The sequence below is a fragment of the Ammospiza nelsoni genome, chromosome 2 (assembly GCF_027579445.1).
Source record: "Ammospiza nelsoni isolate bAmmNel1 chromosome 2, bAmmNel1.pri, whole genome shotgun sequence".
NCBI classification, from domain to species: domain Eukaryota; kingdom Metazoa; phylum Chordata; class Aves; order Passeriformes; family Passerellidae; genus Ammospiza; species Ammospiza nelsoni.
Window position 1 is genome coordinate 60,092,590 of NC_080634.1, and position 28,000 is coordinate 60,120,589.

The 28,000-nt window shown below is 42.1% G+C and overlaps 2 protein-coding genes across 6 annotated transcripts in view; one reads left to right on the forward strand and one right to left on the reverse strand.

Moving 5' to 3' along the window:
* NAA16 (N-alpha-acetyltransferase 16, NatA auxiliary subunit) overlaps window positions 1-10,859 on the reverse strand; it is a 61,988-nt gene extending 51,129 nt beyond the window's left edge. For all 4 annotated transcript variants that reach the window (XR_009417806.1, XM_059465908.1, XM_059465906.1 and 1 more), the window contains exon 1: window positions 10,567-10,859. Coding sequence is in view for 3 of the 4 variants with exons in the window: in XM_059465908.1 (XP_059321891.1) it covers window positions 10,567-10,620 (54 nt within the window). In the remaining variant the exon portion in view is untranslated. The remainder of the gene's footprint in view (window positions 1-10,566) is intronic.
* A 3,800-nt stretch (window positions 10,860-14,659) lies between these two features.
* On the forward strand, window positions 14,660-27,987 carry MTRF1 (mitochondrial translation release factor 1). 2 transcript variants are annotated; one of them, XM_059465922.1, is made up of 10 exons: window positions 14,660-14,953; window positions 17,407-17,906; window positions 20,412-20,503; window positions 21,309-21,390; window positions 21,601-21,708; window positions 21,797-21,969; window positions 23,128-23,245; window positions 24,385-24,521; window positions 26,093-26,191; window positions 27,763-27,987. In XM_059465922.1, exons 2-10 carry the CDS (start codon window positions 17,423-17,425, stop codon window positions 27,880-27,882), a joined length of 1,413 nt encoding a protein of 470 aa, XP_059321905.1. In that variant the 5' UTR covers window positions 14,660-14,953; window positions 17,407-17,422; the 3' UTR covers window positions 27,883-27,987. The 2 variants fall into 2 exon arrangements, with proteins under 2 accessions (XP_059321905.1, XP_059321906.1); XM_059465923.1 differs by having other exon boundaries at window positions 14,664-14,953; window positions 17,448-17,906.
* Window positions 27,988-28,000: the final 13 nt, after the last annotated feature.

Consider the following 28,000-nt stretch of genomic DNA (forward strand, 5'->3'; position numbering starts at 1 on the left):
AGAACTAGTGTCAACATCTTTTACCAGAAATAACCTAGGTTGTGGCAAAACTTGAAGTCCCCTCTAGGGGAAGGTGACACTGTCCTGTTCATCTACTTTCTTCATTAACTTAGGATGCTTTGTATCATTTTTAGGGAATCCTAGGAAAATGCCAACAATGTGCTATGTATTCTTTCTAAACTTATTCAAGTCTGCCTAAAAATTAGCAATAGTGAACATTCATTCACGGTTCTACAACTCTTGCAATGTTGAGTGAAACCCCAGATATACAGCAGTGCTTAACCAGAAGCTATTTGAGACAAGTGTGCACTCAAAATAGATTAACTACTGGAGAAAATCAGATCCATTATCCTTGTTCTGACATTTTTATCCTATAGAGTTCAGTCTCAGGCCTAGAATAAGAACTGAATTGAAGATTATTAGAGACAAATGTGATTTTTGGAGGACAGACAAGATGACATTTTCAAATGCCCAACAGATGAATGGGAAGGAGAAATTAACACACTCCACACTGAGAGGAAAAGTGAGTTCAGTATTCAGTTTTTTGGCTTGCTGACAAGACAACCCACATCCTTAATTTAGGTTGAGAGAAAACCTCAGAGGCCCAAGTCCAAACTTCAATCCAGTACTGCCAAATCCACCTCTAAACCATGTCCTCAAGTGCCACATCTACACATCTTGTAAGTACCCATGGTTGGTGATGTAACCCCTTCCCTTGGCAGCCTCTTCCAATGTTGGACAACCCTTTCAAGAGAAGAATTTTTTCCTCATATCAAATTTAAACTCCCCTTGCAACTTGAGGCCATTTCCTCTTATCCTGAAGCTTCTAGGAGAGAAGACCAACCCCCATGTTACTACAGCCTCCTTTCAGGTAGGACAGATGGACATTACATAGTTGGGAAACCTGATGTCTCCATATGTGTTCTCAAGGTCTCTTACTTATCAGGACAAGTGTAGCTGAAATGCATTTACTAGAATCTGTCTCATTGCATTAAATCTTTGGTTCACTAAAAGCTCAAGTTAATTTGCTGAGTTGGTTTTTTTAACTGTCTTATCTGTAGTGTTTAATGTGATGCTCCCCATCACCCCTTTATGGCAATCACTTCCCGCTGTAGCTAAAATCAGATTGTGAATGTTTACACACTTGAAACCTCAAAGGGAAATTGTGGCAAGACCAAAATGTTTTTCAGAACTTCTGCTACAAGATGTTCCTAGAAGGATCCTACCTCATCTGGCAAAAATCTCATTTATTCCCTTTTTCAACACTAACTCAACCATATAATCTGCTTGTAGACTGCCATACCAATCTAGATACCATTTTGTGCACTCTCAGGTAAGTATCAAGTGCCTCTACACAGATGTCAAATTGGCACTGCATCTGAGAAGTATCTGTAATTGTAAAGGTAAAAAAATCCTCCTAACAAGGATACAACAATGAAAAACAAGAAAAGATTTGATTCCTGTATTACGATGCTTTGCTGCATCTACTTAGCAAAATGCGATTCATAAATTCTATTTTTTTTTTGTATGTTATTTTTTTAAAGACCTAAAATCCCTTCCACTACTAAATATGAACAGAATCAAGGATTTTAATCACTGGCATTACTGGTAAAACAGAAGGACTCCACATATCACTACTCAATGACATGTGTAATTTACATCTTACTTGTGTTTAACTATTTACAAAATCAGGTTAGTGCAGGGATGATTTTACAAACCACATCTACCCAGACATAGCATCTGCTGCTTTGAAAAAGGCCCTGCACTGAGAGAACAGTTACATTTTTCACACACAGAGTTTAATATACAGGCAATTTTATGGCTGAAGAACATCCTATTATCTCAGACATTAAGACTCACTTCCAAGTAGTCGTCTTAACAAAAAATAATCTCAACTGGTGACTGGAAGAGAGACTGCAGCTGCAGCAACCAATTCCCTTCTTCACTCCATGGCCCCAGTGCCTCTGAAGGTATTCAAGTGATGCATTACTTCACAAAGCATTTTTATGTGAAGACTAGATAAAGAGCAGTATCACATTAAAAGACTGAGGACAGCTATTGCATCAAACCAAATAGTGTTAAACACAGCAAACAGGCTTCCCTGATCAGCTTACATGTTTCAATAATTTAAAGTGGTTTAAGATGGTCTGTGACTGTAACAAAGCTGCGCTGACCTTCAATCCAAATTGTACACTAACCCACCTGATAGTGAGCTTGTGTAAAGAGGGCTTGTAAGAAAGGTGGGGACAACTTTTTAGCAGGGCCTATTGTGATAGGCTAAGGGGTGATGTTTCTAGCTAAAAGATCAATTCAGACTAGACATAAGGAAGACATTTTTTATGATTACAGTGGTGAAACACTGCAATAGGCTGCCCACAGAGGTGACAGATGACCCGCTCCTGGAAATATTCAGGGAGTTCTGAGCCATCAGATCTAGCTGAAGATGTCACTCCTAATGGCAGGGGGTTGGACTACATGGCCTTTAAAGGTCCCTTCCAACCCAAGCTGCTCTGTAATTCTATGTGCAATTTCTTTAACAACAACACTGCAATTTAAAAATTGATTCTGCTGTCTCTTGATAAGAGCTTATCAAACACAAAATCCAAACCATAACCAGCATTTTAACATTATTCTCCGAGCCTACTTGTACAGCCCACATTCTGTTGAGGCAGGTCTGCACATCAATAGGCTGCCTTGCCACAAACATGATGGAGCATCAGAACCACCAAACAGAAAAATAAGCACTTCAAACCAAATTAAACAGTTTTAACATAGCTGGGTAAACACAGCTTCAAGTTTTATTAGAAAAACAAATGAGAGAAACATTAGGCTGGAAAAGACCTCTATAATTGCCAAGTCCAGCTGCCATGTTCTCAATGAACTACGTTCATGAGTGCCATATTTACACGCCTTTGCAAATACTCCCAAGGGTTGGTGGCTCAACCACTTCCCTGGGCAGCATGTTCCAGTGCTTAACCACCCTTTCTGCGTGGAAACTTTTCCTCATATCCAATCTAAAGCGCCCCTGATGCAACTTGAGGCCATTTCTTCGTGTCCTGCCACTCATTACATGGGAGAAAATACTGACTCTCACCTCACTACCACCTTCTTTCAGGCAGTTATAGCAAGTGATAAATAAAGTCTCCCTTGATCCTCCTTTTCTCCAGGCTAAACATCCACAGCTCCCTCAATAAGACTTGTTTAAGACATCACTTGTTTTAGTCTTGCCTGCTACTGTTCTTCCATATAATCCTGCCTGCAGACCTCTCAGCACCCAACAGTTTCTACATTCTTCTTGCCAAGGAGTGTCTTGGCTCCTGTTGCCAAGATTTTGGTGTAGAACTCGGGGAAGATTTCAGCAACACCTAGGATTCATTTTAAAAAAAATACTCTTCTCAATGCTCTGTAACACTGATGGAAATGCTGCCTAAAGTAGGAACCCAAGGACTAAATGTGGAACTTCAGAGCCTAGGGAAAAAGGGCAAGATTTCCATCAAGCCTTATAGGAAGAGTGTTGGAAGTCAGTTATGCTGGAAATCTCTCCCAGTCACAATGGTGATCAAGTTCAGTAGTAAAAACCCACAGAGTTATCAATGGCACAGCTTCTCATCAGCACCTTTTCCTAGGAGCTATCTGACAACTACTTTGGGATTGATCAAATTACTGATACACATTCCTGACCAAAACCAGGCACAACCAATACAGGAACATCAGCACACTGTCAGTATTCTTAATTGGCATTTGACACTCGGACCTTTTAAAAAGCCTTGTTTTACTGCACATCTACAGAACAATGCCATCAACACAAAACAGGCAATCCACTTCCTACAGCAGCTGACAAAATTAGTTGAATCAGTACCTTAGATTTAGGCAACACTCAGCAGTTACTGCTTCTAAGCTAATAAATAATTATTAAATTATTCACCAGTTTGATAGCATCTGTCCATCTTGTTTGAAGGCATTCAGCATCTGTGCTGGAAATGCTCCTCATATTACAAACTATATGAATATTTCCAATGCTGATACACAAAAAGAAAGTATCATGATACCACTGAAGTTCAGAAACAGACTAGAAACCTCTTCATGAGGTTTTCCAAACAGCATCCCTCTCTCTCTCTCTCCACACTGACTTCAAGTCACCAGTGTTTTAGAGAATGAAAAGAAGTATCAACTGGAAGGGGCTTTGGGTCATGAAGGCCAAGAAAATCCTGTCTCAAGCATCTTAAACTTCTAGTCCCATTCTAGGGTAACCATTCCAGAGTATCAACATGTTTTTCTACCCATTCTCCATACCATACCAGGATTTTGTATATGCATGGCCACCCCATGTCTGCTATTACTCCCCTGGTAAGAGCAGTTAACATAACCTCATAATTTGAAATAAAAAGAGGAAGACAACATAGATACATCCTTGCTTGCTTCAGTTGTAAAAATGGACAGGCCACATCATTCCTGCCCAGACCTGGGGACTTAGCAATGCAAAACAGTGCTGAGTCAGAACACAGACAATGATGCGCAACAGAATAAGCAGCCAGCACTACACGGTGGTAACATTTTGGTCAATGTATTAATGTCACAGTAATATCTAAGCTTTCACTTGCATGATACTCTGTATACAACAACAGCATTTTTGCTCCTCAACCAGATTTTCATAATTATTCAAGTTCAAATCATCAGAAGATGCAAAACTCGGTACATAATGCAGCTGGTAGTAACAGCTGTAATCACTTGCTGCTTGTATTCTTTATTATTGGCAGAATGAAATTGATATTCTATTTATTATGGGAAAGAACATGTATGATAAGAGAATGTTTTTTCACCATTTATTGTCCACAGACCTCTTTAACACCCCTCTAAACTCCACCTCTTTTAAAAGGGGAAGGCATTATCAATAAGCTTGCCTTAAGGCCTAGTGTGATTTTGTGCTGTGCACACAGACTCAATATAATCTCAATTCCTAGAATATCCTTTGCTTTAAAAGGGCAGAAATAAGAAAACAGAGTAGAAAGAGCTCTTGCTGGCAAGTACTTTGCATTTGTAACTTTTCATTGCTTGACTTAATACAGTTATCTCCTGTTTATGAACACGTATGGCCCTACAAAGCAAACACCATAACAGCAACACTAGAAATGACACAAATCATAGCCCAGACAGACATTTCCCACTAATTTTCAATCTGCACTTTGTGCAGAAGTACTGAAGAGCCCAATCTACCCCATCTCCTGGGATGAATTGCAATTTCCTTAGCAAGAACTCAGACTAAGCAGGTGGCTCCACAACCTAGTGGAACTGCATCTGAGAGCAGTTAAGTAAATGAAATCATGAACACCAGCACTGTTTTGTGGTATCTGATACAAAACACAGTAAAATAAACACCAGGCTTTAAAAGTGACAATTTTATTTTGGCATCTGCAAGCATGTTCAAGACAATTACCAATGCAAGCCTTCAACATCAATTTAATATCGACATTCCATCCTTAAGAACACAGTGATTCAGCCAAAAATCGCATGAATCACAGCAGATCAGAGCTGACATCAGACACACCTGGGACAGGCCACTAGAGGTAAGATACAAGGGCTGGATGCAGAGAGAGGCTTTGGGTAAGACAAGCTCTACTGCAGTTCTCACCAGAATGTTCTCAGCCTCCACTTATTCGTGCCTCATCAACATTCCAAGCAAAGGGTTTATCTTCACTCACAAGAAGTTTTGTTAAGAAAAAGGATTCCACCTTTTTGTTAACAACTTCTTGTTTGGAGCCTGCTACTTTGCAGCCACTGTTTCTACCAAAATCAAAATAAATCCTGATAGCTTGAAGAAAGGCAAGTACTTACTTAACTTCTGAATCTTCTGTTAAGGTCTTTCTCCCTCTAATTTCATACTCCTCCTTCCAAGGAGGCTTGGGGGAGGAACCAGGGCAAAGAGCAAAGCACACTGCACTGCAAACACAGACTTGCAGTGTACTTGGGCAGCAGCATAACAGCCTATGGATTTCCCAGGAATCACTAGTTTTCAATATATAGGGGGAACTGTTTCAACAAAACTTCAAATACCTGTAAAAATCTCAAACTTGGGGCAATCCATCTCACAGCCCATCCAAGGTCTGCAATAAATTAGGATTTCCAAGTCCTACATTCATCTACAACCAATTTTACGTGTTATGACTCAACTTGTTCCAAAAACATGAAAGTTTTCGGTGGCCTTCACTTTTTGTGCCACAAACAGTTCTGTGGGTTTTTTTTCTTGCTATTCAGTGCTTGTTCTCTTCCATATAAACAGCCAAATAAGAAAAAATTCCAGCATAAAACGTGGAGAGACTTAACTCTGAAAAATTAACATTTTTAAAAAGAAAAGTATAAATAAAAGTCCAGAATCAAGAAACAACCCACAGCATTCCACAGAAGCCTCCTTTCTGAGCCTTGCATGATGACCTTCACAAACACCTTTTGAAAAACTAAACCAAGAATATCTATCTGGGATTAAGTCTTCTCCAAATGAGACTGACAAATGTGAAGTGTGACTTTCCCTTTTGAAAGCCTTCCTGACTCTTAGCACCAGCCTGGCATCTGTCCTCTTCAATTGTGTCACTTCAGCAGTTTGCAGTGGCCAGGCATCCTCACCTCCTCGCCTGAAAGTCCGTATGGAGGGAACCCCCTGCACTCTTCCTAGGCTGCCTGTCCTCTTGCACAAGCAACAACCACACCAAGAATCAGTCCTAAGTTACACCAGAAGGTTTTAAGCAACTGCTCCAAACTCCTGTCTTTAAAAGGAAGGGGTCTTTAAATATCAGAGACTTCAAACATCCACTGCTCCAGTGGTGGGTTAATAATGGCTACTTCAGCTATGGTATCCATCTCATTTGGGAGATCCTAATTAGCATAACATAACTTCCCAATTATCAAATTTGATAGTTCAGTAACTTCCCCACGTCATTCCCAGGAGACTGACTAGTTGCATGCTTATAAACTATTATTATTTCATTAAATAAAATTTTCAAAAAGCTTTCAGAATTCTATGGATAAGAATTAATTAAATCCTACAAACACCTGTATATTTAGATTTTATCAAAAAATAAATCTCTTAAGGTTATTGAAGAAGTTGGAGAACAAAAAGGACATTACAGAGAAGCTGAACAAGTCCTCAGAGAGGGCACTTGAAGTAATGCCTAACATTTCCTTACCCTGAAAAATGGAAAACGTATGCCTCAATGAACTGAGCAGCAACAAGCCACTGCTGCAAGGCTATATACTTCCAGACTTTTTGTGTCTTATTAGCTGAAATCATCTGCAATTAGAGCAGCAAACCTTATTTTCGGCAACAGCAACATGAGGAATTTGCTAAGAAACCAAAGGATTAGTCAGTTACATGTACGATACTATCCACAGTTCTATCAAACACGAAACAACATCAGATCAACCTTACACTGCTTGAGCCTGGGCTCCCACCAATACATATTAGAAGACAGTGAGCATTTCTTGAGAACAAAACAAAACAACTTGGCAAGTGAGCCACGAAAGCATGACAAGAACCCCAAGGCTTTCCTCTAAAGCCTACTAGATTACTTACAAAGACTACTGCCATGCCCTGTACAGACAGGGCTGACTTGATTCCATAAAGCCAATGTTTAAGACTATCTATGAGACAGTTTATGGTATGGATTCTTGAGTGAAAGAAAAAAAAAATAAAAACTGCTTAAACTGAAACATACTCTGAAGGCAAGTTTACAGCTCAATTTTAAATAAACAAAATAGAAGATTAGGCTAAGCTTACTAGAAGTAAACCCCAAATACATGACACCAAACTTCAACCTTAGCTTTTCTAAGCTATCATGAGTATGCTTATTTTAGACAGCATCTGCCCCATTCACTTAAAAAGTCACCTAAGCTGAAGACCGACTTTAATTGGCAGGAAACACACAAGCACTCCTATATTAATTCTTATTTATGATGCTTTTCCCCTTCCATGACAGGGGAACATATTCAAATACTTCATCCATGCCTTCTGTGAGGCTGTGAAGTGGCAGAGCTTGAAGCTGCTCAGCCCCTCACTCCCAAACAACATCACACCTGTAAGCACAACAGGTCTTCCAGGGGAAAAGCACCTAGACTGAGAAAATCTCTGCAGAAAAATGAAAGCATGGCCTAGGAAACGAAACAGAACTGGAAGACAGGAGAGAGCAAGAAAGGAGCTTTAGCACTACCTTACAGCAGTCCTGATCAACTACTACCTACACCACAATTGCTATTCCTTCCCTAATCACCTAAGTGCTAGTTTTAAGTCAGCTTGTTCAAGCCCTGCCAAGCATGCAAGCACACAGATTGATGTGGCTTAAAGACTATTTACTCGGCTTCTCGAGCAGACTTCTCAGCTTACACTGATCTCCAAGGGGCCACACCAGCCAGGGCAGCTCTGTCAGCTTTGCTGTTACTTGGGCATCTTGTTCAGAACATTGATAACCTGTCTGATATGTTACATCCACCCCTCAAGTCACTGTGAAGGATTTCTCATGATCTCCAAATGAGTTTTCCCTTTTCCAACTGCTAATTCTCTGCAGAGCATTCATCAAAATACTGAAGTCCTAATCTATGAGTATAATTTCCTTGCATCTGTCCCAAGTGATTAAATCACTACATGCTTGTAGGGTCTTATTATGCAGCCTCCCACTTAATCCCTGCCCCCAATTTTGGAAATTACCAGGAATGCTATGGGCATTTAAAATATTCTAGCAGTGCCAAAGTAAGCAAAAGCTGTTTCGATTAAAGGGCCTTTAGCACCACAAGCTATATTACTAAACAAAAATACTCTGAGACATGTCAAGCAAACCAAGGGTTCCATGTGTAGTATGCCAACATTAGTATTCCAGAAAGAAGTGCACCATAAAAGAGTCAGAGCTAGTTAGAAAAAAAATTTAAGAAATTAATTTTCAGGAAGAGACACTATATGAAGAGACAAGCTAGTAGCTTTGTGATCAACACTTCGGGACTGCAACTGGCCACTACACATCACCAGTTAAAGGCTTCTGAAAGTTTTAGAACGTAAGTACATTTCTGCATGAACTTCACTGAAGGTTTATGTATCTCTCCTCCTTGCCTAAGCACTAATTTCCAACACTTTTATCCATCGTTTAATATTAAAAAAAAAGTCTAAAATATGATCTCTAAAAAAGCCATTCTATAATCCAATCAAAAAAAACTTTATAAGTGGCTGCTACTGTGAACTTGTCTGCTGCTAGTAAGAATAATCACTTAACTGTTCTAATATTAGTCACTTATTTTTAGCTGAGAGAAAGAGGAGTGCTAGAATGACTTACTAAAATGCATACCATAAGCATGCAGTAAGCAACAAATCACCATTAAGAACCAGTAAGTTTTTTAAACCTGTACACTACGCAAAGCAGCCAAAAGAAAACAGCTCTGAAGAACCAGCTGAAAAAAACCACCTCTGTACAGAGTACAGGAGCTTACTGACACTGTTTGACCTCAGCTTCCTGAAGCCCAAATGCCTACCTCTGAACCACTACGGTGGTTCTGAAGCACTGGAACTACCTAACCAACTCAGAGAGAACTAAAGAAATTTCCGCCTGCCAGCAGGATTACTTTAGTGTGCTGCACAGACGTTCTCTGCCTGCAGAGTGGTAAACTGAAACAAAACACCTCAATTTTGTTGAGGCTGGAACTCCATTACTATGACACTGACAAGCTCGCGAAAAAGGGCGTGTGGTGTTTTCTTGTCTCGGGAGGGAGGAGTGGGGTTTTTATTTTCATGAAGTGTTATCATGATAAAGTACAGTGATTGAGTCAGAAACTCACAGCTAAAGCGAGCTCCTTCGTCAAAGTTATCTCGCGAACACTAAACGTCCCTTGCACCGTTAAATCGCAAAGAGCGGAATTCGCCCAGCACAAAGGAGTTGAGACAAGTCCTCCAAAGGACGCACAGAAGCAGGACACCTCATTCCACCACACGTCTTCAACTACACTCAAAACTGCTGAGCGAGCGAACTACTTTTAACCCGGTCCCTACACCAAAGCCGAAGCTCTCGCTGGAAATGAAGCGCAGATGGGAATCAACCAAGCAACAGCAAACCCTGCCGCACTCGCACCGTGCCTCGAGGTCTCCTCCTTCCGCGCTGCGCGGGGAGGGAGGGAGCGAGGGAGGGGAGCGGCGGCGCGGCCCCGGCCGGCCCCGCAGTCCCCGCGGCGGGCGGGAGGAAGGCGCTCGGCGGCCCGGGGAGCCCGCCTGGCTCCCTCCCTCCTTCCCGCCCTCCCCCGGCCGGGGGCCACACCAGCCCTTCCCGGCCGCCAGCACGAGCAGGGGCGGCTCGCCCGGCCTGCTCGGCGGGCCCCAGACAAAGGAAGGAAGGAAGCGGGGACGAACCGGGGCGAGGAGGCGACGGCAGCCCGGCTCCCCCCGGCGAGCGCGGCCGCCGCATCCGTGTGCGCTCAGCCGGGGCCAACTCCGGCGGCGGGCGAAGTGACCCGGAGGGCACCGAACGAGGCCGGCGAGCCAGAGGGAAGAGGAGGGAGAAGCGGCGGCGGGAGGAGGAGAGAGGAGCGGGGCTGGTGGCTCACCAGGATCCGCTTGAAGAGGTTGCTCTCCTTGGGCGGCAGCGGCACGGACGGCATGGCGCGGGCGGCCCTGGGACAGGCACGGCTGGCGGGGGTGGGGGCGGCCCGGGAGGGGCGGCTGTCGGTACGAGGGATGGGAGGAGGGGGCAACACCGGGGAGGAAAAGCCCGAACTCGGCGGGGCGGCGGCGGCGGCGGCGGCACTTTAACTCATAGCCCTGCGCCGCCCGCCCTCCCCGCCGGCTCCCCCGGGCCCCTCTGCGCAGCTGCCGGGGCGCCTCGCCGCCCGCCTGACGCTGCAAAATGGCCGCCGGGGTCCCCTCGGCGCAGGCGCAGCGCCGCTCCCCTCACAGACACCCCCTCCGCCCGCCCGGCCCCAGGGCAGGGAGCGAGGATTCCCTCCGTGATTCCCTGCGCGATTCCCGGAGTGGCGGCAGAAGCGCTCCGCTCCCGGCGCTCAAACGACCGCTTCGGAGAGCCAGGCTGCCCGCAAGGCTGGGAGGGAGGCGGCCTTGGGAAGGAGCGCAGCCTCCGTCGGCGGCGGAGCTCGGAGCGACTCTGCGGGCTTGCACTGCCCTGGCTGGTATTTAAGGAAACAACAGCAAACTTGGCAGCCAGGCTTCGAGCGAGCGGGGACGGCCCCCGTCGCATTAAGGCATTTTCAGCAGTTGGTTATGTAAAACTTCCCGACACCATCGGGCGTCCACAGAACAGCGGCGTTTTTTCATTGCTTGGCTCCTTCACCGAAGGAGGTCTAAGGTCTTTTTTTTCCTTGTTATTCCCAAAAATCGTTCTTAAAAACAAAACCAAACCAAAACCACCAACAACCAGGAACGCTAAAACTGCATGGCCAAGGGCATTACTTAGAAGGAAAATCGGTTAAACTGTCAAGGTTATAACCAATTTAAAAAACCATCTTATAGGGAAAATAAACTAGGCGACTGCAATTAAAATCTTTGTTTACATAATTAACCTTTAAAAATATTAATTATATTTTGGCATTTATTTCAAAGTATCTTAGTTCTGTATTAATATGATTACCCACCTACAGTCGCAGATGATGAACATGATAGATATCCCCAAGTAAAGCAATTGCGCAAAACAGTAACTCACAAGAGCCAATTAGAAAGTCTGTGTACTTGATATATTTTATTTGGTACTCGGTAAGCAGATGGCTGTGAGACTGAAGATCCCAAGCAGCATGTCCTTGACTTGACACGAGCCTTGCTGGAGCTGATGACATGATAGCTGCTTTCCTTTCTGTCTGACACAGGGAACGAGACAGTAGGCAATTTCCTGGAAGAGAGTAACTTGCATGTCAGCCTAATAATTTGAGGACTAATAAGTTAAAAAAAAAATGGTATGTTTAGGAAGCTTTCTGAGATGAAAATAGTAAAGATGAGAACGTAAAGTATATGCTTTCCTATAGTACTTTATAGCTGAGCCATCAGCTTATGGACAGTTTTTGTGAATGGTTGTTGGTTTCCGTAGTGTTTTGTTAATCTGTCTAGATGTATGGTCTGTCAAAAGGAATATCTCTGTTGTGTTTATTTCTCACTTTTTTGTTCTGGCATGCTTCTAATGATGTCAGTCAGCAGGGTTGCTGATCACAGGGTGTGTGTTCTCCACACGCAGTACCCAATTCACTGTTCTTTCTGCTATAGGCTATAGTAGTGCTGCACTGGGTATCCGATTTTTACAAAGCAGGAGTATTACTGAGAGGGATGGCAGCCTTGGCTTTGCCCTGCAGCATCATTTTCAGAGCCTGTTTGTACCATGGCATGTCTTCAGCACTTCTGACAACTAGCTAAAGCCTCGACTCTATGAACCCTAATTTCTGTCTTGGCAAAAAGGCATCTTATGCCTCTGGCTGGGTTGAATGATAAACTGATGCATCATGGAGAACGATCAGACAAATATTGTGCTAGGTGGATCTTTGGTCTGAAGCAATAAGGCTGTTCTTCATAGCTAAAGATCTCTGTTTCCTGATAGTCCAAACACTATCCACTAGTCCACACAAAAGAATGCTGCCTGAAAGTAGGCAAATTGCAAATAAGAGGCAGGGGTTCGATTTGCATCTAGATGTGTCCATATTAAAAGTCTGTTAAAAGCAGCAAGAAAAGGAAAGCAGAGAGGCAATAAAAGAAATGTTTGCAGGCTAGCTGGGAGAGAATAAACAAAGAAATGAGCTTTGTGGGAAGGCAGAGCTCCAACTGAAAGTGAGGTTTGGGAGCGCAGTCAAGAAAACTTCTTGTCATTTAATCCCGCTGTGCTGGGCAAAACAAAGCTCTCTCTACAGGCTTTGTTATTAAACAGGACTGTATTTAAGATGCGTGTGATTCTGTCACCGTTTATTCCTTCAAACAAGGATTTCAGAAGTCTGACCTGTTTGGGCTGAAAGGGGGGAACAATATTGAAGTGTTACATACATTGTAACAAGTTTGCTATTTTTGCAGAGTGTGTCTCTTTGCTCCTGTGGAAGTTGCTGGGAGATGCTGGCACACCCCTAAACCCAGTTAGGGCCCCCTGGGCGAGCAAGGGCCCCGTGTGGGCATGGACCTGCCTTCAAGCCAAGCGTGTTGCAAGGCCTGGAGCCTGTTCTGTCTGATGAGCCATCCCTCTGCCTCCAGTTTCTAAATTGGCAGGTTAACAGTGCCAGCTTTTAAAGTACAACACCACCATATCTATCCTAAAGCCCCAGAACCCAGCTGTCTTCCTGCTGTGACTCTTCCCTTCTGCACCCAATGTGCCTGTGGGCTGCTGAGGAAGGTGGTGGCACTCTGCCCCAAATAGCCCATGCCCCATAACCCCTTATCCTCACCAGCTCCATCAGCACCTGCTACTCCACCCATGCAGGTTTTAAGGCATTGAAACAAACTGTGAGAGGGTAGAAGCAGATTTCACATCCTTCTTACTCATTTCCCATACTGCAGTCTAAAAGCGCACGGTAAACTTAGGGCAGGAGTGTATCTTACATGTTTTGAATATGAGATGCATGGACAGGTCCTGTGGTGGATGGTCCCTGGCAGCCCTGCTGGCTGCACAGAGTCCAGCCCTTGTCTTGGCTGTATTGCCCCTGCGTGCTTTGCTGCCTGGTAGGGAGAGGGAGCAGGACTTTGTTACAGTCTCTGTTTTCACACTTAAAACATTCAGCCACAAGGCATAATAAAAACTGAATATGATCATGTTAAATCAGAGGATTCAATGCAATAACCATTACTGACTGGAGTAGAAGCTGATTTGATTTTCCTTGGCCTACCTTCTCCTTTTAAAACCAATTTTGGAGCATGAGGTCTACTTGCAGTTTCAGATTATTAGGTTCCTGGTTGTCCTCCCAGAGAGGACCTTCCCAATACTTTTAAGTATCAAATTACATATTTAGAGTACCAATTCAAGTACAATTTTATTATTTCATTTCACTGAGTCCCAGAAGTCATAGTGGAAGAAGAGTGAGGTATAATGGGAATGGTGTCTGGCTGATGGCATCTCTAAGGGCACATCAGTGTGGGCTCAGGCCTGGGGAAGATTTCAGGATGCCGTTCCCTGCAGTCCTTTTTGTGGACCAACTCCTGTTCTTTGGAAGTGGCTTTCCATCTGTCTGCCTTGCCTCCCGTACCCACGGGTAGAGCAGAGCCAGAACCTGTCCTCAGGCCTAAACAAGGGGTTAGTTGTAATTCAGGCACTGAGCTTTGATCTGAATCCTACCCATTGATTCGTCCTGTTTTCAGTCTTTTGGAATATTGACTACACCAAATCCCATGTTTTATATGCCAAATACAAAAGTTTTACCTTTTTTTTTTTTTTTTTTTAATTTCATAGAATGACAGTAGCTGAGAAGAAAGGTATTTTGGTGATTATAGGTATAAAAAAACCCATTGCTTAAGTATTTTTAAAATTTTAATTAGGGAGGTAGAGGTTTAATAATAGCTTTTAAAATGTCCACATACATAGTATGTTTTAATGCATACTTTATGAGGAAGCTGCAGCTAACTAGCGTAGTCATAATCAGAATGGTAATTATTATTATTATTTTGCTTGCTTTTAGTAGAATAGTAACTCATTTTAAGTAGAATTGAATAGTGAGCTTTGACACAAAGTGGAGCTTAATGTTATTTCATTCAGATGTCTCTGAAATTAATCTTTTACTAACCAGATTGGCAAGGCGGAGGCCGCCTTTGCCGGCGGCGCGGCTCAGGCGCCGTGCCGGTGGCGGCGGGGGGACGGGAAGCGCGTTTTCCCGCAGGCATGCTGGGACCGGGAGCGCGCCCGCCGCACTTCCCGTCTGCCGTGGGCCCGCGGGCCGGGCCGCGATCCCGCGGTGTTCGGGCCTGCGGACGGTGAGAGCCGGGGCCCCGCCGCGGGTACCGGGCAGCGCGGCCCCCGCCCCGCCGGTGAGCCTGCCTCTCGGTCCCCGCTCCTGCCTCTCCTGCCTCCTCTCCCTGCCCGCTCCTGCCTCTCCTGCCGGCTCCTGCAGCCTGTCGCTGCCCCGTGAGCCCCGCAGCGGGGCCGGGCTGCCGGGGCGCTCCCTGTCGGGGCTTTGCTGGGTGGCCGTGGTGGAGGCAGAGGTGTGTGGGGGGCGCTCCCGGGGCCCGAGCTGTTCCTGCTCCGGTCGGTGGGCCTTGCAGTGCCTCCTCCTGCCGTGCGGCTGTGTGCTCGAGTGCTGCTGCATGGCGCCGGTCGCATCTTTGGTTGTTAGAAATGCATTTTATAACCTCTGAAAGAGTTCGCAACATTGAGAGCTCTTTCCTGTCTTGAAATTATTTTTTAAAAATTATTATTTTAATTGGACAATTAGAGTTGTCACTTTCGCTTATTGGTTTTTGATTTGTGGTGTGCACGAGGTCGTTTTAATCACATTTAAAAGTTATTAAAATCTGGTTTGGAGATCATTTAATAGGTCATCTAATGCTTATAGCTCTGTAAAAGTAATATGTCTATTTTTATGCAAATAAGGTGTGGCAGCCCCACTCTGAGAAGGAGATACCTTTTTTATTTAACATAGCAAAATGATTTTGAAACTTCTGACTTCCTTGAAGTTCTGTGTTATTTCATTACTTTTTTTTTCTTTTAAACCCAAGAATATTATTTGTGAGAGCTCAGGCAAAGCGATACAGCAAATGTTTTATTATTTGAGTGTGTTGCTTCTTAACTACACCAGTAAAAATTAGCTAGATGGTTGTAACTAATAATTTATATGTTTAATGAATTAATTAAAATAAAATACAACATTAATGTTTTAAAATTGAGTTGACGATGGTCAGCACTTAGCCAAACAACAGTGGGCCATGCTGATCTGGAGCAAGTCCATATTCATTAATGGAATTAGGTCTTTGGAACTGAGTCCACTCATGCCGAAATCCAGGATCATGGATGATGAGCATGGTTTGTGTTTTTTGCTGTGTTCCTGGTGAAGGGAACAGGATCTCTCTGCTGCAGCTGGTTTTAGTCACTACAGGATTCCAGGAAGGCTATAATTTTCTTTCTGTACATCAAAGCAGTCTTGAGATTGCTGCTGTGGATTCAATAGCACCTGCTGGCTGGGGAATCTGGGGAGGGTACAGAATAGAATAAAGGTCCTTGCCTCCTTCTGTAGGTAGTAAAACAAGCATTCAGACAGGATGCAGTACTTCTGGTTCTGCTGCATATTGCTCTTTCTTCATTGTGGACAAATGGATGGCAGTAAATAGGGGAGAATAACGGGCAAGTTGAGTAGTTAGAGTGTCACAGTAATTTGTTAGTAAAGTGCGTGAAGGTGCACAGAAGGTCTTGTCACTGATGAGTAAAAAATAATTTTGTCAGGAAACTGAAACGTATGTTTCCAGGAGATCTTGTTGCAAAAAGATTCATGCTCTTATTTTCTCAGAATCCACATTTTTGTAAAAATCAGTGGGCAGATGGGACCGTGGCACTGGCAGGGTTACTAAGAATGCTTCTTTGTATGTTAAACCTTTTCTGTGTGAGGAGCCCTAGAATAAGTGTGATCTCAATGTAGTTTTCCTGGCAGAGCCTAGCAGTCCAATATAATATTTTAGAGCACAGTAGTAATTCATAACATAGTTTGCAATGTTGATGATATAAAGTGAAGAGGAAATGATCTTTCATAGAGCAGCAGTAATGCTAAGGGGAGCCTGGGTCCTACAAAACTGTAGGCCAAATGTCTCAGAAAAATACAGGAGTTGTATTTCAGAGTACCTGCTTCTTACTCACTTTTTGGATGGAAAATATCATGTTGGTTAAGTGTAAATATATCACAGTAAGGAGTATGCAGGGGACATAAAGCACATAAAGACGTTCTCCTGTCTTCTCCTGTCCTCTTCTCCTGTTCACTCACTTCTCATATGAGTGAGTGATTTTTTGTAAGTGTATTGAAGTCCTGTTGGCTCATATGTTGTGTGGTCATCTACTAATGTTCTCCTTTTATGGTAGTGGATGTAATTTGACACATAATTCTGGACATTTATTACATTCTGTGTATAGAATTCTTTACCTCTAGTATTGATTTGCCTTCTCAGCAGCATTTTTCTTTCATCAGTAAGGCATGAAATGCTTGGATTTTTCTGATGAGACATATGGTAAAATGAAGCTACTGTCTGTAAAGCCTCATCCACAGGAGCTTTTCCATAGTATAAATAAACTGTTTGAGGAGGGGGGAGAAAAGACTTTTTCCAGCCCTCAGTCAGTATAATGGTAGTGATAAGAGCTTCTGTTTAAACTGGGACTAAAACAGGAATAGTTTTGTCCATGACAGTTGGATTTGTGTCGATGTAATCAAACCAGGATATGGCCTTGATACCATCCTTGCATTTGTTGTATTTTTTTTTAATAGAATTCTTTCTTTTTCTAGATAACAACACTGGCCAATGGACTGTGTACTTTTAATTTCAGGAGGTGGAAAAATAAGAAACAAAATGAAACCTCTCCAAAAGGTCTGCCATTTCAAGAGCCTGCTTGCCAATTGCTGCTGTCACAGCCAACTTGACAGCTGTCTTCTCCCTCCTGTTGCAAAGAAGATGGGCTGCATGGTGGGACTGCACAGCCATGGATTTTGGAGGCCAAAGCCTTTATTGGACACAGCTAGATTCACTCTGTCTTTTAACAGTTGGCACAGAAAAAACCATCAGGATTCTCAAGCTTTGTGGAAGAATGAGGCTGTGCAGAAGTATCTGGAGTCTCTCAGCAGGGAATACCAGCAGGTTAGTCATCAGTTAAGTGCACACTCATTAAATGACTTTGAGCAAAGAACCCTGAGGAGAAGATGTGCCGATCTGTCCCCCCTTGCAGCTGCGTTTCAAGAAATCAAAGAGGCTGAAAGAGAAGTTCAAGAGTTAGAAGCGATGTGCACAGGTAAAGGAAAACACATCTACTTGCTTGCTTCAGAACAGCAGCTGTGCTTGGGATAAATTTCATTGCCCAGCCTTTGAGGAGAGCTTGTGAGTAAGTTCAGCCAGACCTGGAACACTCCCTGGTCCCCCCTGCTCCCAGGAGCTCGTGTGCTGCAAGGGCTTTCTGCATCCAGCCACATCCTTCTGGTTTTCATCTCGTCTCATTTTAGTTTGAGGTCTCAATATGATAATTTTGGGAGAGTAGGGATTGTCTGGAACCTCAGGGATATCCATCTAACAGAAATGGTTGGGAAGTGTTCATTTGGAGGTTATTTTTTGGTTGAACTGAAGGAAAAAAAATAGCAAGGCTCAAACCTTTGATAGATGCAGACTTCTGCTGTGTTATTTAAAATGAGATTCCACCTGACCAGTTCAGTGATATTTATTGAGCAAATGACATGAACTTTCATTAGGCTCTGAGTTGTCAGCTTCCAATTTAAATGGCAAAAGCTAATATTTCTTTGAAAATATTTGGGGAGTCCTTTAAGGAATAAAAAAAAATGGTTTAAGAAGCCGCTGTTTTTCGATAGTTTGCTACAGTAGAAGTGGTAAAAAAGAATTAAAAATTGTAACTGGTTTTTGTACCAAAAAGAAAGTACAGAGGGAATAAATAAAAGAATTTATGAAATAAGTAATGGTGCAACATTTGGGAAAAAACCCAGCATTGTTACAAGTGTGAGGAGGTGCACACAGTAGGAAGGAAAAAATGGATCCATTCTGCTACAGTGGCAAGTATTAAGCCAAGAAATTTAGACACTGACCTGGAGAGAATAGGATTTACATTAAGGCAGAGAAGGATGGGAAAATCAAAGGATGGGAGAAATCAGTACCCAGCAGTGTTAATGGAGGAAGACAAAAGTTCATGGTGCTTTTCAGAGAGAGACAAGGGGTGTGGACAAAACAGTAAGAGACATACTGAAATAAAGATGTAAATGTAACTTATTTAGAAAGAGATAGAAAACATTTGTATACTTTAGTTTTAATAATAAATAGGTGTTTGTGTTTTTGGAAAAAAAACGGGTTATTTAAAATATTTTAATCCTCAACCCTCTTTAATTCTCTTCACTGGAGAAAATAGGAGAATGAGTGAAGGAGACAAGGTACAAAAATTTAATGCTGAAAAATAAATGCTCTTGAAAGAATCAAAAAGTATTAAGAAAATTCTGGAAAATTCATATTTCAGCTTAGGCTGGTTTTGAATCAAATGAATATAATGAATTTTTCTAATTCCATAAATTATGATGTGCAGGGATGGAGTGAGTTCTAGTTGAAAGAAGGGAAAAGAATGGTAAAAAATTACAGCCCATAAATTAATTAAATAGAGCCAAATAGAGCCATATTCTGTCTGTATAAATGATAAATGTCTGTACCATTTATCCTGTGGCCAAGTTAAAACACAGATGTCCCCTTCATTTGGCTATTCACTGTTTTCCACTTGGCTCCCTAACTGACCCTCTTCTCTCTGCTACCTGAATTCCTGACAATTGATGTAAGATTTTATATTTGCAACACTCAGTGAAGCAGAAAAATATTTCCCAGTTTCCCTCTGGTGGTGTGAGTCATGAGGTGGGTTAAGTGAATTCTGTTTTGAAGGGAGGTAGGAATGGGATACCAATCCTTTGAACCTGAGGCTCATTGGTCACAACCAGACCATCTCTGTTGACAGTAGTTAATTTGATACTGTTTATCTAACTGATCAATACTTTTTGGACCAGCTAGAAGCAATTGAGTGTCCACTTTTATGCTGCATCTGAGACAAACCTATGGTTTCCATGCTGGCCACAAGGCAGAAGGTTTTCACCTTCTCTTTATTGCTTTGTTCCCTCATTCTTACTCCCAATTGCTCAAAGCTGGCTTCAGCCATTCCCTCCTCATTTCTGTTGGTAATTGTTCAGTTGTAATTTAAATCTAGTTCAACTTGGCATGGTAAAAATGTGCACTTATTCAACCAGACTTGCTTTTTCATTTCAGTGAGTTGAATTGTTTCACTTTCTGGTGAGTAGAAAAGTGGAAAGAAAGATGAAAAGGAGAGGGGGTTCCCTGTTTTAGCAGTGACAGGTTTTTCACTTGACTCCAACTGTCTTCAAGTTTCTACTTAGTGTATAATCTATTGCTAACAGATCAAAAATTTTTATTACTGTAAGCTGGAGCCTCCATAGCAGAAAAGGCTTGGACCTTCTGTGAGCTTTACTTGAGAATGTGTTGTAGTTTTTAGTAAGCTCTAAAATGTGGGATGGTAAAGGTAAAATATCTGCTGCTCCTTCTAGTACACCTGGAAAATATGATCATTGAGTTAGCAATGTGCATCCTAGCTTGGGCTGCTCTTATTTGAGTATTTTATGCTGGCAAAACTCTACAAGCTTCTCTGTGCTGCAGTGCATGTCTTTGGACAGCTTTATAATTTTACAGTGTTATAATTTGCTCTTGGTGAGATTGGCTAACATCTATTCCTGTTGTTCGAATTTAGAACTAGACAGCAGAGATGAGAAACAACTTCTAGAGCTCGCCTTAGAAGAGAAGGAAGGCCTGGATAAAAAAATGAACATGTTGTGCAGAAAGGTGAGCCTGAGATAAAATTTCACAGCTTTGTAAATAAAGATGTCAGAAAACCTTTCCTCTATGATCTTACTAATAGATTCTGACACTTGAGTTTAATGAAACAGAAGTCCAGGTTTTGTATTCTCCCTGAAAAGAAATGGCAACATTAATTATTAATAAGCTTGTTAGTGACAATTGTGTCTTAGGAGATGATTGAGTAATTTCTCTTGCTTGTCTGTCTGCAAATGCTGAAGGGGATTAAAAAAGTGGTGAGTCTGTGCTAGTGAGATTTGACATAACATCCTAGTAACTGTTTGTGGCAGTAGAACATGCACTCTTGAGGGATTTCTGATTGGAACTTGCAATCCTTCATTTTCTCTTCAGCTGACAGCATCCCATGAGTAGGGAAAATAAAAGCAAAGAAGTTGAAGCAATTCAGTGGAGACCACTGTGTTTGGGCTCATTTCTATACTCAGACTAAAATAATATGAAATGTGACTTTCTGAGAAATAAGATTAATGTAAAGATTGGCTGTGTTAGCTAATAACTTTGTCTCCATAGGTAGCTGGGGCTGGGGTGGGTGACCTGACACCTGACTTGGCAGGACTGGACTTTCAGCTAGCTTTCATGTGGATGCACTACACTGACTGCACTGAGTTGCAATGGTCATTGGACAGTTTTTAGTCCTACTTAACTTCATTGTGAAAGGAAGTCAATGGCCGTGTGTGCTCAGGCTGTGGCAGTTGTGAAGTCTGGCTGTAAATTTGATTAAGCGAAGATCCAGGGTCATGACAGAGATAATGGCATTCTTTTATTTTTTTTTCAGCTTTTCCAGCTTCTAGTGCCAAAGGAAAAATATGATACAAGTCCTGTCATATTAGAAGTGACAGCTGGCAGAACAACTGGAGGTCAGCAAAGCCCCTACAGTGAAGATTACTTCCAACCTCCATCCAACTCCATTAAACCTCTTATGGGTTATTCTTAATGCTTTTTTTATACTTTGCTGGCATAAAGCAATACTTTCTAAAGATGAGCCTTAACCTGCCTAATGACTGGGGTTGGAGTTGCAGATAAATCTAAAATGTGCTGTTTATGTGGTAATGCTTTTTGATTTTTAGGTGACATCTGCCAACAGTTCACTAAAGAAATGTTTGACATGTACCAGAGCTACGCCGACTACAAACGTTGGACCTTTGACATCGTGAACTATACCCCAGCTGAGATAGGTACAGCAGTTCTTCAGAGATTCCAAGACAATGGAATTGGAAACAGTGTTTCTCTGCTGTATTTGTCACACACTGTTTGTCTCTCCAGGAGGTTTGCATCATGCTGCTGCTCATATTTCAGGAGAGAATGTCTACAGGCATCTGAAATATGAAGGAGGGACTCACCGAGTGCAGCGAATCCCTGAGACGGGCTTGTCATCAAGAATGCAGCGTATTCACACTGGGACAATGTCAGTCATTGTCCTCCCTCAGCCAGAGGAGGTAAACTGTTCATTGGTTTGCTAAGGTGGTGCTGAACCCCTGCTCACCCATTTTGGTATTGGAGTAGGTGTTATTTAAAAGCATGTTACTGTTTTGGGGATTTCACTGATAACCAAGTGCTTCGTGCAAGTCCCAGCAATTGAAACACAAGTGCTCTGACTCTGGGAGTTGATAGTCCTTGGCTCTGTACCTTACATGTATAAATGGATCATCAGAAGCAACTTGGCAGAGATTTGATGTTGCCTGAAATGGCATGTAAGTGAGTGATCATTTCATTAAGTGTTCCAGCCCCAACACTGACAAGACTCACTGCTATGAGTAAGCAGGCCAATTTTAAATTACATCACCTACTAAGACAGAATATATCCAAGAAAATACTCAGTGTTGCATAGTAATGTGATTCTGTACATCCTTTTGAGTTTTTTGTTTCATTTAAATTATTGGTGTCCTTCTCTGGTAAATCAAAGACAGTCTCCTTTGAATGTGAATGAGTGTGTTGGCTAGTCTGTCTGAGATCGCACTGATACGGACAGTTCTTACTTACACCATGAATTTTCACAAAAAATAAAAAAAACCCAGATCCTGTAGGCTTTTTCTGCACCTTCTCCTGCTTCTTTGTAATACTTTCCTTGCAACACGGATCAGATCTGAATGTTCCTTTCCTATCCACTGAGCTCAAATTATGGTCCAGGTCATCGTGGGCTCCTATTTCCAGTGTGGCAATCCTTACTTGAATAGATCTGGATATGTCTATTCTCAGATGATTCTAAGTACTTTTGCAAGAATCATTCAGGCTTGACTCATGAACAAGATCCTTGCACTGCTGTTTAGAAGTGGTTTTTAAATATTTGCTTATTTTTTAGCCTCTCTGCCAAAGCTAGTGGTTTTGCAAAACAGTGATTGTGTTTTGTTTGACACACATACTTTGTTTTGTGAAGAACCTAGAGTAAGAGTTTGAAAAACTAAGAGAAATCTTTGAGGCATCATTTGCTTTTCAGAGATATTTGACACTGTATTTTTTTAAATTATAATGACTGTTACTTAGGAACAGTTGTAAAGGAGCAATTTTTGAGAAGTGATTTCTTATTAATGCTGAGTGTCACTGACATCCAAATATGTTTGGAATGACCAGGAAGTAGTAATTTTCTTTGCTTCTAGGTTGATGTTAAAGTGGATCCCAAAGATCTGCGCATAGATACGTTCAGAGCCAAAGGAGCAGGAGGGCAACATGTTAACAAAACTGACAGTGCTGTGAGGATTGTGCACCTTCCTACAGGTAAGTCTGGCTGTACTTTGCACTTCTAATCACACTGAATCTGTATCTTGGAAAGGAAGCTTGTGTTCCTGCAGGTTGTCTCTTGCAGGGCTGGGCCTTATGCCAAGAAAGGAGAAGTAGCCCCTTCTGGTTCTGTCCCTCTTGTAGCCAGGCAGTGTGAGAAAGGGGCTGTGTACCAGGGGCACAGAGATTATGCCAGTTCTATCTTTAGAGCGAGTGTTTCATGAGTAAACTGTCTTTGAAGGATGAAAGAACAAATGGAGGGTGACATGGATGGGGTAGAAGATGTAAATAATTTGCACTGTGTGCTCTTTACCTTCAGCAGTAATGGCCGCTGGCAAGCAAAGGCATGCTTAGCCTAGCTGGAGTCTGTGTAGTTACATGACTGATTAAAAAGAAGGCTTAAAGATCTTCATTCAATACTAGATAATCCTATCATATGTTGGATAGAAGGGAAAATGTGTATTGATGGGAAGGTACAGTGTAGACTGGACCATTCTTTCTTTTTTGGGATTTGTTTTATTGAAACTCAGTGAGCTTCTCTTTGTAAGATGCAGAATCATTTTAGGCACAGGAAATTGACTGAAAACAGCTGTTCCCTATAGGCCTTTTTCATTCAGTAATCAAATGAGATTTCTTTTAAAGACTTAAAGGTCTTGTTTTGTCTCATTTTTCATAATTTAGTTCAAGACTCACCAGTGTTGATTAGGCACCCCTTTTTCCTAATATAATGAATTTTCCAGTCTCCAAGAGCTTATCTGGACTAAGATTTTAAAAACTTGTGTTACGCTCTTTTAAACATCCTCTTGTAGATGGTTCAAATTGCATTTTTAACATATGGCAGCTAATTGGAGTGAATTCAGTTTCTAGAGGCAATGTCAGAAACTTGTTTGCTTCATGAAATTTTAAAATATCCCTGACTTTTCTGTAGCACAGAACAAAAAGCCCCCAGTGCAGCTGTGACAAGTTTAAAAATGCACTAATGGTGCTGGCCAGTGTGTTAAAATGACTTTTTATCCTGCAGCTGAAAGGCCCTACAAAGCAGCAGCACTCCAGTAGGTTTAATTTGCCTAATGTGTTAGAATTAATTCAGCTTGTTTGTTCTCTGTTCTAATGGGCTCTTGGATGGCTGTGTGCAGGGCTGGCAGTGGAGTGCCAGCAGGAGCGCTCGCAGCAGCTGAACAAGGAAATCGCGCTGCGGACACTGAGAGCCAAGCTCTACCGGCAGGTCCTTGAGAAGCAGCTCACTCAGGAGCAGAGTGTCAGGAAGCTGCAGGTGAGGCAAGTGGTGCCTGAGATCTGGAGGGGGTGTTGTGTTGTAGATTGTTTCTGATCTCTTTGGGTTGAAGGGACAGAGCAAGTGGGAGTGTGTGTCCAAACTAGGGGTGCTCACAAGGGAGGAGAATCTTGTACTTCAAAATAGTAACTCTGCCTTTACTTACCCCTGTTCAGTGGTATTGTAGACTTCTCAGGCAATGAAAGGAGACATCAACTGTGGCTGGAAAGAAGGGTCAAAAGAATGGTTGAAATTTTTCAAAAGAGAAAATTCAACATTGTGTACTGAATACCCCCATTAAGGCCAGAGTTACACAAATTCAAGCATCAGTAAAAAGTTACGTTCAATGGAAACTAGGATCAGGAGTTCTCAGAAGTTTTTAAAGGAGAGTATCTTAAGGCCATACAGAGGTTTTGAGAGAAACAAGTGAAAAAATGAACAATCCTGCCACAGTGCAATTAAGTAGCAGCTTATTTGATACAGTTTAGGTCACCTTTTGAGGAAGAAACAGCCTCTGGAAGAGTTACCTCAGGTTAGGCTGCCAAGTGTGCTTTTTGCTCAAAATGTCCTGTCATTCTTTTCCCATTCTTTGAGTGTTTCCCCATTTGTGGTTCAAACTTCAACAGCAATCTATTGGAATAAAAATGCTTCAGAAGTAGAGAATTAATTAGTACTCCAGATTTTCCAGCTCAGCTATTTAGTCACTTATTTCATGTTGCATTTAAGTGTATTGTCCCTGCAGATTATTAACCCCATCATTGTAAGTTCACTGCAATTTATCTTTGTTATTAATTTCAGTTCGAGAGCTTTCAAAGCTGCATAAAGGATTTATATTTATGTTTATGTTTATATTGCTAGTGTGGAAGACCAGGCAAAAGTGAATTACCTTTCCTAATGCTTTGGAATTTATTCAAGAAATTCTGTGTTCTAAAATACACATGTGGAGTGCAGATGAAATTTTCACCAACGCCCACTGAAACGGACACCTATTTATTTCTCTGAGAGTTTTTTAACATTTAATTCTCCATTTTAGTGGAGACCAGACCACAGTGTTTAGTGAAGTGTTTAGTCCCAACAGTGCTACATTTGGGTTTCTGCTTCAAGTTTAATTGTTGTTTGCACTCTCACACTTCACCACTAGAGGGTGACTTCACTTTTTACTCTTAATCTCTTTGGGTGCTCATTTCTGACAGCCACACATTGACTGTGCTGCTTCCATTATTAATAAACCCTATTTCCATTATTTTGTGTGGAAGCTACAACCCTCTCCCCCCAGAAAACCCCACTTGTAAATTTTTTGAGGTAAGGACTTTGGTACCTTACATGACCTTTGAAAGTGATGTGATTCTTTCAGCTACAGAGGGGGAGCAGGAATGTGCTGGAGGATATAGAAACTTGGTTTGTGATACACATTGACAAACAGTACAGTTCAGTAATGCCAAGCCAGTGACCACTAGGCTGGTAGTTGGAACAGGCTGATCCATCACTGTTTATTTTGAGCATCCTGTTCTAGAGAAGTATTTGGTTTTTTTAAAACACAACAGATTTTGTTTTTTCCTGCTTTGCTGCAGTTGGGAACAAGAGCCCAGTCAGAGAGAATTCGTACTTACAACTTCACTCAGGACAGAGTGACTGACCACAGGATCTCCTATGATGCACGCAATATCAAGGTAAGGATTCCGTATGAGAGTACTTAGATACTCACATTTACCATAAAAAGAAAAAATTAACTCAGTGAGTACAACTTAAGATATATATGAAGAATGTAGCCAGTTGTGCTCTGACAGAACACTAGATTTAGAAAGCTTAAACTTTCTTTCCCGCCTTCTTATAGTCTTAGAGATGACTGGCACAGGCTGTAGCTCACTGGCCTACACCTCTGTGTGGTTTTCTCCTACTATGTGAGTGGAAAGTGACCAAGCATGTAGTCCTCAATGAGATCCATTAGTCCTTTGGCCAAACTGGGCAAGTGACATTTGAGATTCTTGCAGCATAGTACATCCAAAGCAAAAACCTGACAGGAAGGACGTTTTAGTTTTGTTAGGCCATTTTTTCCTCCTCCTAATGTGCAAGTAAAGAACGAGAAAAACTTTTATGTTTTCATCACAAGCCACAGTTAAAAGAAACTGAAATGGAATGTTTTCATTTTAATATTATCTGAGATCTTGTGTCCAAGTAAATATCTACATATGGCTTGAATCTTAGTGATTGTTCAACCTGGAAAAGAGAAAGCTTTGGGGTGACCTAATTGCAGCCTTTCAGTACTCAAAGGGAGCCTACAAGAAAGAAGGAGATTTTTACAAGAGCATGACAAGGGGGAATGGCTTCAAACTAAAATAGAGTATATTTAGATTACATGTTAGGAAAAATGTCTTTACTGTGAGGGTGGAGAGACACTGGAGCAGATTGTCCAGTGAAGCTGTGGGTGCCTCATCTCTGGAAATGTTCAAGGCTGAGTTGGATGGAGCTTTGATCCAGCCTGGTCTAGTGAAAGGTGTTCCTGCCCATAGCAGGGGGCTTGGAACTGGATGATCTTTACTGTACCTTCCAACCCAGGCCATTCTGTGATTATATTTATTGGGGTTTTTTTACATTGGGAAAAAAACCCTAATAATGGATTTTTTAAAATTAAATTTATGAAAAACAAAGTTTAGGGTTTGCTGTAAGTGCTGTTGCATAAGGAGCAACACATTTGAAACTGTACCCACAGGTGTCCTGGGTAACTCCAGAAAATGCAGGGCATACTGAATATGGAATGGTTCATAGTTAATGGAGTGCAGAATACCATGGCAGAGGAAATAGTTCCATGATTGCATGAAAGTGGCTTTTGTTAGTCAGTTCCTTAGTGTTTGGATCTTTCTTGAGTGAAACTGGAGCCACAAAGTGCCTGACAAAACTTAGTCGAGCTTTGCTTGCAAAACAGTCTCACTCTTGCCGTGGCCAACAGTATTTGAGTGAGGTTCTTCAGTCCTTGATTGTTCTTGCAGGGAATTCTCATGTAGGTGCATGAAACCAAGGCAGCAGCTGCTTTTGTTGCTGCCAGAATCCATGTGCCTTGCACACGCAGGCAGCTGATGTCCTGCTGCTGTCCACCACTGCTGCTCTCACATGGGAGGAACCTGAAAGGATGAGCAAGTGGAGGGACTGCAGGCAAAGTGCATTTCAGGGGTCTGAGTAGTTGGTGTTTCAGAATAATGCTGAAGAACAGTCAGTAATGCTTTTGTCTGCTTTTTTTCCATAGGAAATTCTAAGTGGGAAAGAAGCGCTGGATAAGCTAATCAACAGACTGCTGGAGTTTGCAGAGATAGAGGCTGTCACCCAATATCTAGAAAATTTGCAGGCTTTAGAAGGAGGAGGCTGAAGACCTCAAGTAGAATTAAAACAGAATTGTTGTGTTTGGTAATCGAATAAAAAAGATATCTTTGTTAGATGATATGTTGAGTAAAACCTATTTCTCTGTTTTTCAGGGTGTGATACTA

Excerpts from the sequence above, each read along its gene's own strand:
- MTRF1 (XM_059465922.1), top strand. The coding sequence starts at position 17,423 with ATGGACTGTGTACTTTTAATTTCAGGAGGTGGAAAAATAAGAAACAAA. Across the intron at positions 21,709-21,796 it reads CTATACCCCAGCTGAGATAG|GAGGTTTGCATCATGCTGCT; the intron begins GTACAGCAGTTC and ends TTGTCTCTCCAG. Across the intron at positions 26,192-27,762 it reads ATGATGCACGCAATATCAAG|GAAATTCTAAGTGGGAAAGA; the intron begins GTAAGGATTCCG and ends TTTTTTCCATAG.